At 47.1% G+C, this 11,808-nt stretch overlaps 1 protein-coding gene across 1 annotated transcript in view; it reads left to right on the top strand.

The window, feature by feature from the left end:
- The first annotated feature begins 9,038 nt into the window (after window positions 1-9,038).
- PKP2 (plakophilin 2) overlaps window positions 9,039-11,808 on the top strand; it is a 56,155-nt gene continuing 53,385 nt past the window's right edge. The window contains exon 1 of the mRNA XM_077266891.1: window positions 9,039-9,439. Within this exon, the coding sequence (XP_077123006.1) occupies window positions 9,226-9,439 (214 nt within the window). The 5' untranslated portion in view covers window positions 9,039-9,225. The remainder of the gene's footprint in view (window positions 9,440-11,808) is intronic.

Below are 11,808 nucleotides of genomic sequence, written 5' to 3'. Positions count from 1 at the left end.
ATAATTACCGAGTTCAGTTTTTGTCCCCTTTTTGAATATTGGCACCACATTTGCTATACGCCAGTCCTGTGGTATAGATTATTCTTATTGTATTCTCTGCAGGCACCACTAGATGGCACCGCACTACATAGATTAATCTTATTGTATTCTCTGCAGCTGACACTAGATGGCAGCACACCATATAGATTATTATTGTGTTCTCTGCAGGCACCACTAGATGGCACCGCACTATAGTGAATATTCTTCCTGCATTGTCTGCAGCCACCACTAGATGGCAGCGCACTATATAGATTATTCCTATTATTTCCCTAGAGTGAACACTAGATGGCAGCGCACTATAGTGAATATTCTTCCTGCACTGTCTGCACCCGCCACTAGATGGCGCCGCACTACATTGAATATCACATTCTGTTTCTTTCCCCTCCTGCAGTCGGATTTATGTGCAGGGAGAACAGGATCCAGAATGTACAGGTTACATAACTTGGTAACAGACAGAACAATTTATCACACAATATCCCAAACCTCCATCCTAAGGCTGACTACAAATAGCCATAAGCACCATATAATCAAGGAAAACCTACGAAAATGTGCAAAGCTCAATAGATAGAGATAAATGTATATTGTTATTGACCAATAATTAAATCCCATCAATGAACATACAATATCAGACATAAATGGACAACAGGATGAGCGATAAAACCAACCTAGTAAGGATTGCACTTAATATTCGACAATGGTACAAACTTATATATCTGCGCCGAAAAGGCGTACTAAGGAAAAACATCAAAGAGCCCCAAATAAACAATGTATAGAGAGAGACGAGAGCAAAATCCGCACATGATGGAGTTCACACACTGTGGTGTTGAGAGTCGCTCACTTAGAAGGAAAAAAAATCCTACGAGCGTTTCGCATCTAGCTTCATCAGGGGACACGTTACATAATTAGAATCACACGTACTAGGAAGAAGTAATGACATCGTATGTTTATTAAACAAGACCATAATGTAGAGTCCATAGAAGTCTATGGTACCACATTCCCTCTGTGGGTCTCCGATTTCATGAGGAGGCATACAGACATTTACATTTTTGCCTCCTCCATTGTATACTAGATCCAGTGTAATCCTGACCTTCATCGGTTGTCAGTAGATGGAGGAACCTTGTCATATTCTCTAGTGCTGCACCTGGGATCTGGATTGCGCTACTTCCCATCATCATGCATCGGACAATAATCATAGTAAGGAGCCAGATGAGGGCGCTATAGAGCGACACCCATAGCACCTACAGCTGCAGGAACAATGTCCCCAATTCTGCAGCCTCCGCTTATTTCGTAGCTTGGACCATTTTCTAATGAGTGGTATGACTCTAGATGGCGATCGTTACTCACGGGAGACTGTTCTATACGAGCTCATTCTCTGGGTCCATGGGATGGGAAAACTGAGCTTGTCTTCTTTGTGATCCACATACCACAGACTCAGTCACCCAGCAATCATCTGTGCGAGGGAACAGAGAGCAAAGAATTAGAGCAGGACGGAGAATAGAGACGTTTTACAATGTTTCGCTAAATATTAGGACACGTGAAGAGAGGACAATAGCTCCGACAGAGCTTGAAATTTGATTTTGGCTGTTGGTGTGAGGTAGCGCATTCCAGAGTTCAGGTGCAGCACGAGAGAAAAGAAATGAAATGAAGAAACAAATCATTGGTCAATGAAATGCAAATGGCGTGATGTGTGATCCCTCATCCTATCTGGTGTTCACCAATCAAGTCAGTGGAATAACGGAGGTAACAGATTAATTATAGGGCGGGTTACATAAAACGTGCTGTAACTGCCGTCCAATGGAGTCATAAATTCTGGTTCTCGAAGATATATATCTTGGTACTGCGTTGGCCAGTGGATCTTTTCAGTTAGCCATTAAAGGGTATCAACCACTGAGGGTTCTCGAAGACTAATTTTAAGCCTAACATTAGTCCTCTTTCCATAGACCAACTTGATCTTAGATGTGACCAATGTTTTCCAAGAAGATGCATCCAATTGGTCACCAGTTTTTAATATACCCGTATACGGTCAATGTCCAATCAAGCTGTCCCACAACATCATCAGTTGGGCGAGAGAATGGAGGACAGAAAATAGGAGTTGGATCCCACGGAAATCAGCAGTTTCAGCCAACTTTGCTCTAACACTTATGGCCACCTTGAGCCTCGATCACTGAGGGAAGATATCTACCATCCCGGAGATCCGTTGTCTCCTGGCACCCAAGAATCTGAACAGTGTCATGTGGTTCTTCTAGAAATGGATTGATCAGATTTTCAATTTTTGATTTGCTGTACTAGGAACAGGGGTGAAGTTCTAATGGTGCAGTGATACCACCAGGGATCTTGTAAGGGTAGAAATAAAGACACAAGATGGTGGTAAGGAGATTCAATAAAACCTCTCTTGGAAAAACTACTTACCATTTGCTTTAGGTCCAGGTAGCTGAAGCTTCCAATACATTCGTAGAGAAAGGCGATCCACCGGTAAAATGGATCTCCTGGCACTCCACCACCATCCACAGATGCTCATCCATTGAGTCAGGTCACCACTACTCATTCATGATCTTTAGATCCAGGTAGCTGAAGTTTCTAATACTTTCCTAGAGAAGGACGATCCACCCGTAGAACGGATCTCCTGGCACTCCACCACCATCCACAGATTCTCATCCATTGAGTCAGCTCACCACTACTCATTCCTGATCTTTAGATCCAGGTAGCTGAAGTTTCTAATACTTTCCTAGAGAAGGACAATACACCCGTAGAACGGATCTCCTGGCACTCCACCACCATCCACAGATTCTCATCCATTGAGTCAGGTCACCACTACTCATTCATGATCTTTAGATCCAGGTAGCTGAAGCTTCCAATACATTCGTAGAGAAGGACGTTCCACCGGTAAAATGGATCTCCTGGCACTCCACCACCATCCACAGATGCTCATCCATTGAGTCAGGTCATCACTACTCATTCATGATCTTTAGATCCAGGTAGCTGAAGTTTCTAATACTTTCCTAGAGAAGGACGATCCACCCGTAGAACGGATCTCCTGGCACTCCACCACCATCCACAGATTCTCATCCATTGAGTCAGCTCACCACTACTCATTCCTGATCTTTAGATCCAGGTAGCTGAAGTTTCTAATACTTTCCTAGAGAAGGACGATCCACCAGTAGAACGGATCTCCTGGCACTCCACCACCATCCACAGATGCTCATCCATTGAGTCAGGTCACCACCACTCATTCACGATCTGCCATGATCTTTAGGTCCAGGTAGCTGAAGCTTCCAATACATTCCTAGAGAAGGACGATCCACTAGTAGAGTGGATCTCCTGGCACTCCCCCACCATCAACACATGTTCATCCATTGAGTCAAGTCACAACCACTCATTCATGATTTGTCACCAGCAAGAAACTTGACTTGTTCTACAAAAATTCTTTTTAACCTAAAGTTTGATGAAGTGGAAAAGCATGTTGATTTTCATGAAGACATCAGTGATCAGAAGCACTAAACAAGGAAACATACAATAATTACCCAAGACAGCCATGAAGAAGTGGTGCGTGTCCCAAAAGAATTACCTTGGCGATTATTCATCAAGACGTGATTTTGAGAATCATGGATCATAGTTTCTTTGACCTAAACTGGGTGGATGTCTTCTCCCAAGTTGTCGTCATCATCATTCTTCTGTATGGAATCACAATCCGTCATGACATGTCCATAGCCGGTGATGATCCTCTCTAACTCATCAGTGTCATTCTGCTGACTAGGAGATAATCCATAAATTTACACTGGTGGAAGCTGAGAAACGTCACAATGCCCTAAGGAATGAATCTAAATTGGGTGTCAAGTCCACCCAACTTTTGGAGAATAGCGTGCTTTATCTTGACATGAGAACCGATTTCTGTAAAGTCAATGCTCTACTGGACACCATCAACTTTTTGGGCTGATGGTTGGTAGGAAAAGTTCTACGAAAGGTATTGATGGCCAAGGCCTGATCGATGTTGGATGGCAACATTATTTTCTTCGCCTTTTAACTTCCCGGCTATGGCTTTTTTTTGTGAACATCTAGTATTAATAAGACCCTTGTCCATCTATGAAAGACTCTAAATGTTTTTGGAGATGCTGTCTTCCAAGATGATCAAACTTCCGACTGGTTGTCCAAAAAGATGTGCACAAGATGTCTGATCCATGGTTGGAGATGTCACCAACATCATTGCAAAGAACTGCTTAAATGGCCACCATGCATTGACGAAATGGTGGGTCCCATCGGGAGGGTTTTTAGTCCTCCTTATAGGTAAGGGTCCTAGAGGTGGGACATATATCTTGAGGACATGTCATAAATCAAGCTGGAGTAAGGTGAACCTCCTGGACTCCTGCAAGATTTGGCAAAACTTGTCAACAGTCTCAATGGGCAGCTAGGATGCTTAGCAAAACCAAGCCCCAAAGTGGGAGTTTGTGTGAAATTTGCGGACATTCCTGGGTTTTCTAGGGGATTAAATGAGCCCAAATTTTAAATATTGTGAAAAATAGCAAATCTTCCCATGCAGTAAAGTATGGTCAGCCATATTGGTTGTTACTCATCTTTTTAAGGACTTTGGGGGAGATTTTTCTGACTTTGTGTTGGAACATGACTTCATAATATTTGAGAATGAAGCTCTGGATTACTCCTCTGATAATTTATTCCACTTCAACGTATATATAATGCATCACATGTTACAACAGGTCCATCAATCACCGAATGTTTCAGATGATTGCCCCTGATTTCAATGTATAAGAATGTAATTGAAGGCGGAAACCATGGTTATATGCTGTATACTGCTACTAGGGGTATACAGGAAAGCAGGACCATGGGCATGACACTGTGCTGTGTGCCATCGCTGTGCACTACTATCAGAGCAAACGTCACAGTGCCAGCAAATAAATAACAAGCAAAAGTGCCAGCAGGGACAGTAACAAAGTCAGCAAAGTGCACAATTAGTACCTATATAACAGGTGAAGAAGACTGAGAAATTACATCGATTTAATACAATAACAGATTCAGCAGACTTCTTTACATCTTCTGTTTCCATTTACACAGCCATGGAAAAATCCAAGCTGTCTGCAGCCACCACTAGGGGGAGCTCCCTGTATACAGAGATACATGATAAGGTCCTGTCTGCAGTCACCACTAGGGGGAGCTCCCTGTATACAGAGATACATGATAAGATCCTGTCTGCAGTCACCACTAGGGGGAGCTCCCTGTATACAGAGATACATGATAAGATCTTGTCTGTAGCCACCACTAGGGGGAGCTCCCTGTATACAGAGATACATGATAAGATCCTGTCTGCAGTCACCACTAGGGGGAGCTCCCTGAATATAGAGATACATGATAAGATCCTGTCTGCAGCCACCACTAGGGGGAGCTCCCTGTATACAGAGATACATGATAAGATCCTGTCTGCAGTCACCACTAGGGGGAGCTCCCTGTATACAGAGACACATGATAAGATCGTGTCTGCAGTCACCACTATGGGAAGCTCCCTGTATACAGAGATACAGGATAAGATTGTGTCTGCAGTCACCACTAGGGGGAGCTCCCTGTATACAGAGATACATGATAAGATTCTGTCTGCAGCCACCACTAGGGGGAGCTCCCTGTATACAGAGATACATGATAAGATTCTGTCTGCAGTCACCACTAGGGGGAGCTCCCTGTATACAGAGATACATGATAAGATCCTGTCTGCAGCCACCACTAGGGGGAGCTGCCTGTATACAGAGATACATGATAAGATCCTGTCTGCAGCCACCACTAGGGGGAGCTCCCTGTATACAGAGATACATGATAAGATCCTGTCTGCAGCCACCACTAGGGGGAGCTCCCTGTATACAGATACATGATAAGATCCTGTCTTCAGCCACCACTAGGGGGAGCTCCCTGTATACAGAGATACATGATAAGACCCTGTCCGCAGCCACCACTAGGCGGAGCTGCCTGTATACAGAGATACATGATAAGATTCTGTCTGCAGCCACCACTAGGGGGAGATCCCTGTATACAGAGATACAGGATAAGATTCTGTCTGCAGCCACCACTAGGGGGAGCTCCCTGCATACAGATACATGATAAGATCCTGTCTGCAGCCACCACTAGGGGGAGCTCCCTGTATACAGAGATACATGATAAGATCCTGTCTGCAGCCACCACTAGGGGGAGATCCCTGTATACAGAGATACAGGATAAGATTCTGTCTGCAGCCACCACTAGGGGGAGCTCCCTGCATACAGATACATGATAAGATCCTGTCTGCAGCCACCACTAGGGGGACATCCCTGTATACAGAGATACAGGATAAGATTCTGTCTGCAGCCACCACTAGGGGGAGCTCCCTGCATACAGATACATGATAAGATCCTGTCTGCAGCCACCACTAGGGGGAGCTCCCTGTATACAGAGATACATGATGAGATCCTGTCTGCAGCCACCACTAGGGGGAGCTCCCTGTATACAGCGATACATGATAAGATCCTGTCTGCAGCCACCACTAGGGGGAGCTCCCTGTATACAGAGATACATGATGAGATCCTGTCTGCAGCCACCACTAGTGGGAGCTCCCTGTATACAGAGATACATGATAACATCCTGTCTGCAGGCAGCCACCACTAGGGTGAGCTCCCTGTATACAGAGATTCATGATAAGATCCTGTCTGCAGCCACCACTAGGGGGAGCTCCCTATATACAGAGATACATGATAAGATCCTGTCTGCAGCCACCACTAGGGGGAGCTCCCTGTATACAGAGATACATGATAAGATTCTGTCTGCAGCCACCACTAGGGGGAGATCCCTGTATACAGAGATACAGGATAAGATTCTGTCTGCAGCCACCACTAGGGGGAGCTCCCTGTATACAGATACATGATAAGATCCTGTCTGCAGTCACCACTAGGGGGAGCTCCCTGTATACAGAGATACATGATAAGATCCTGTCTGCAGCCACCACTAGGAGGAGCTCCCTGTATACAGAGATACATGATAAGATCCTGTCTGCAGCCACCACTAGGGGGAGCTCCCTGTATACAGAGATACATGATAAGATCCTGTCTGCAGGCAGCCACCACTAGGGGGAGCTCCCTGTATACAGAGATACATGATAAGATCCTGTCTGCAGGCAGCCACCACTAGGGTGAGCTCCCTGTATACAGAGATTCATGATAAGATCCTGTCTGCAGCCACCACTAGGGGGAGCTCCCTATATACAGAGATACATGATAAGATCCTGTCTGCAGCCACCACTAGGGGGAGCTCCCTGTATACAGAGATACATGATAAGATCCTGTCTGCAGCCACCACTAGGGGGAGCTCCCTGTATACAGAGATACATGATAAGATCCTGTCTGCAGCCACCACTAGGGGGAGCTCCCTGTATACAGAGATACATGATGAGATCCTGTCTGCAGTCACCACTAGGGTGAGCTCCCTGTATACAGAGATAAATGATTAGATCCTGTCTGCAGCCACCACTAGGGGGAGCTCCCTGTATACAGAGATACATGATGAGATCCTGTCTGCAGTCACCACTAGGGGGAGCTCCCTGTATACAGAGATACATGATAAGATCCTGTCTGCAGCCACCACTAGGGGGAGCTCCCTGTATACAGAGATACATGATGAGATCCTGTCTGCAGTCACCACTAGGGTGAGCTCCCTGTATACAGAGATAAATGATTAGATCCTGTCTGCAGCCACCACTAGGGGGAGCTCCCTGTATACAGAGATACATGATAAGATCCTGTCTGCAGCCACCACTAGGGGGAACTCCCTGTATACAGAGATACATGGTAAGATCGTGTCTGCAGTCACCACTAGGGGGAGCTCCCTGTATACAGAGATACATGATGAGATCCTGTCTGCAGCCACCACTAGGGGGAGCTCCCTGTATACAGAGATACATGATAAGATCATGTCTGCAGTCACCATTAGGGGGAGCTCCCTGTATACAGAGATACATGATAAGATCCTGTCTGCAGCCACCACTAGGGGGAGCTCCCTGTATACAGAGATACATGATAAGATCGTGTCTGCAGTCACCACTAGGGGGAGCTCCCTGTATACAGAGATACATGATAAGATCATGTCTGCAGTCACCATTAGGGGGAGCTCCCTGTATACAGAGATACATGATAAGATCCTGTCTGCAGTCACCACTAGGGGGAGCTCCCTGTATACAGAGATACATGATAAGATCGTTTCTGCAGTCACCACTAGGGGGAGCTCCCTGTATACAGATACATAAGATCCTGTCTGCAGCCACCACTAGGGGGAGCTCCCTGTATACAGAGATACATGATAAGATCCTGTCTGCAGCCACCACTAGGGGGAGCTCCCTGTATACAGAGATACATGATAAGATCCTGTCTGCAGCCACCACTAGGGGGAGCTCCCTGTATACAGAGATACATGATAAGATCCTGTCTGCACCGACCACTAGGGGGAGCTCCCTGTATACAGAGATACATGATAAGATCCTGTCTGCAGCCACCACTAGGGGGAGCTCCCTGTATACAGAGATACATGATAAGATCCTGTCTGCAGTCACCATTAGGGGGAACTCCATGTATACAATGAAGTTAATTATTACAATGTTTGGATATTACAAGATTCACTGGTGGGGTCCTCTATTATTAGGGGCTTGTAGGTAATCTGTAGGTGTATGCTCCTGTGCACATTCTTCTTTTATTTCTTTGTGTAGATAAAGACTATATGCATTTGTTTTACTGTATTTGTCTTGTAAAATTATACCGCCACACTGTGCACAGGAGAATACATTGTGCTGGAGCTGCTCCAAGCCTGTACAATGTGTTATGTGATCCGCACAGCAGAGCCGCACCCCACCCCTCCCTGATCCTGAGGGTCTGTGCACCTCCTGTACAGCCTGCTCTCCCCTCCTGCACAGAGCCCAACCCTGAACCTGAGGGACACTAAAACCGCCCCTCCGCTAGCTGAGGAATCCCAGGCTGGGATACATGGTGGGAGGTGTCATGTCAGTAACTAAGTGAGGAAGCTGCTTGTGTGGAGGTGTGTACTGGGAGCCTGTACTGGGAGCTGTGTGCTGCACTGGTGTCTGCTCCTGGGAAGTAGTGTGCAGTGCGCCTTGTGTTTACAGGTGGCCGCCATAGCTCTCCAGAGGAAGGATCCAGAGCCTACAGATCCAGAATGGCCGTCCTCGCCTCCCCCAGCGCTGACCAGGGGTACATACGAACCGTCCTGAGCAATGAACACTTCATGGACCTGGATACGTCCACCTTGGCTCTACCCTCCGAGGAGAAGCTGTCAATCAGCCGCCAAGACCTGGAGAAAGCCATGAGGATCCAGCACCAGGTCCAGCTCACCATGGCAAGGAAGACCACCAAGAAGAGTCTGGCTAATGGTGAGTTAACCGCCGTTGGCACTATTGCTATTGGTTATACCCACCTGTGCCAGGGTAGAGCTGGCCATATAAGGTGCGAAAGCTGGAGGAAAAGAGACGGTAACGAAAGGTAATGCAATGAGGTCAGGTGGAGGCAGAGAAAGTCGCACACTTTAAAGTTCGGGGCGCTTTGCAGAATTGGCATTGAGGCCGAAGACTGCAAGTCACTTTCTAAGTTATACTTTATGTGTTTGGCCATTTTATAGGGGTATTCCAGCGCGTAGCTGATAACTGTTGCATGGGTGTGGACCCCCACTCGTTGCCAGAACAGACGACTTGTGTCCCCAGTTCTCTCTGGTTGCAAGATAACGGACATTGCTGTGACCCCCACCGATCAAGAAAAAAGGCAATTACTTTTGTCACCATTTATTCGTGGTTCTTTTTGGCTAAAAAATTGCATCCCTACGATTGACATTACTGAGAACTTGAGTCCGTAGTTCTCCCCCTATCTGCAAGATCGTGGTTACCACTGGGACCATCATCCATTGCCAGAAAGGAGGACTTATGTCCCTGTTTTGTCTGGTCCTCCCATGGCTGCAAGATCTCACTCACCGTAGGGACCCCCAATCATCTCCAGAATTGAGGACTTGTGTCTTGATTTCTCCTCAGGCTACAAACTCGTGGTCAGTAGGAACTGAGTGCGGCATTTTGCTTGGCTATCTTCGGGTAGCTTCAGTGCTATAGATATGAATAAAGCGCCATGAGTGTGCATGATCTCTGTCATAACATCTTGGCCCTGTTTTGGTGATCGTTGGAGGTCCCATTGGTGGTCACGATCTTGTGGCCAGAGAAGAATCGAGGACGAATTGCAAGTTCTCCATTTTGGCGATTAACAGGGGTCATGAATAGAGCATGAGGAGAATGCGCGACCTGCTCAAGTTCTCTGTTTTGTTGATCGGTGGGGACCTAGATCTTGCAGCCAGGGAGGAATCAGTGGAAAAAGGGAGACGAGTCCTCAAAAACCAGGAGAAATCTGGGGACACAAACCCTCAAGAACCAGGAGAGAACTACGGAAACATGTCCTCAAGAACTGGGGACACAAGTCCTTGAGAAACGGGAAAATTGGAGACATAAGTCCTTAACAACCAAGGGAAAACTGAAGACATGATTCCTCTAGAACCAGTGGAGAACTAGGGACACAATTCCGTGAGAATTAACTGGGCACATAAGTCCTCAAGAACCAGGAAAAACTGGGAACACATGTCCTCAAGAACCAGGGGAAAGCTGGGGACACGAGTCCTTAAAGGGAACCTGTCACCCCGTTTTTTCGGTATGAGATAAAAATACCGTTAAATAGGGCCTGAGCTGTGCATTACATAGTGTATTTTGTGGACCCCGATTCCCCACCTATGCTGCCGAAATACGTTACCGAAGTAGCCGTTTTCGCCTGTCAATCAGGCTGGTCTGGTCAGATGGGTGTGGTGTCCTCCCCAGATCTTGCGTAGTTTTCCGTTGGTGGCGTAGTGGTGTGCGCATGTCCAACGTCCCGAATCCTCTGCCAGGGGTGTAAAAACAACAGCGATGTCCGTTATTCCATTGGTGGTCGGTGGGCGCGGCCATCTTGCTTTGGCCGCAGAAGCGGCGCTCTGCTGGCCGCGGCTTCAGGAAAATGGCCGCGGGCATCCGCGCGTGCGCAGATGGCTATCGCGGCGGCCATTTTCGTGAAGCCGAGATGCGAATTCTGCTTCACGAAAATGGCCGCCGCGATAGCCATCTGCGCACGCGCGGATGCCCGCGGCCATTTTCCTGAAGCCGCGGCCAGCAGAGCGCCGCTTCTGCGGCCAAAGCAAGATGGCCGCGCCCACCGACCACCAATGGAATAACGGACATCGCTGTTGTTTTTACACCCCTGGCAGAGGATTCGGGACGTTGGACATGCGCACACCACTACGCCACCAACGGAAAACTACGCAAGATCTGGGGAGGACACCACACCCATCTGACCAGACCAGCCTGATTGACAGGCGAAAACGGCTACTTCGGTAACGTATTTCGGCAGCATAGGTGGGGAATCGGGGTCCACAAAATACACTATGTAATGCACAGCTCAGGCCCTATTTAACGGTATTTTTATCTCATACCGAAAAAACGGGGTGACAGGTTCCCTTTAAGAACCAGTAGAGAACTGAGGACACAAGTCCTTAATAGCCAGGGGAGAACTAGGGACACAAGTCCTCAAAAGACAGAGGAGAACGGGGGACAGAAGTAATTGAGAACCAGGGGAAAACTGGGGACACAATTCAAGTCCTCAGGAACCAGTAGGAAACCAGGGTCAAAAGTCCTCAAGAACTATGGTAAAACTGGGGACACAAGTCCTCGAGAACCAGAGG

This window comes from Ranitomeya variabilis, chromosome 5 (genome assembly GCF_051348905.1).
Source record: "Ranitomeya variabilis isolate aRanVar5 chromosome 5, aRanVar5.hap1, whole genome shotgun sequence".
NCBI lineage: Eukaryota > Metazoa > Chordata > Amphibia > Anura > Dendrobatidae > Ranitomeya > Ranitomeya variabilis.
The sequence above is the reverse complement of the archived record's forward strand: the minus strand, read 5'-3'. Positions and strand labels throughout refer to the sequence as shown.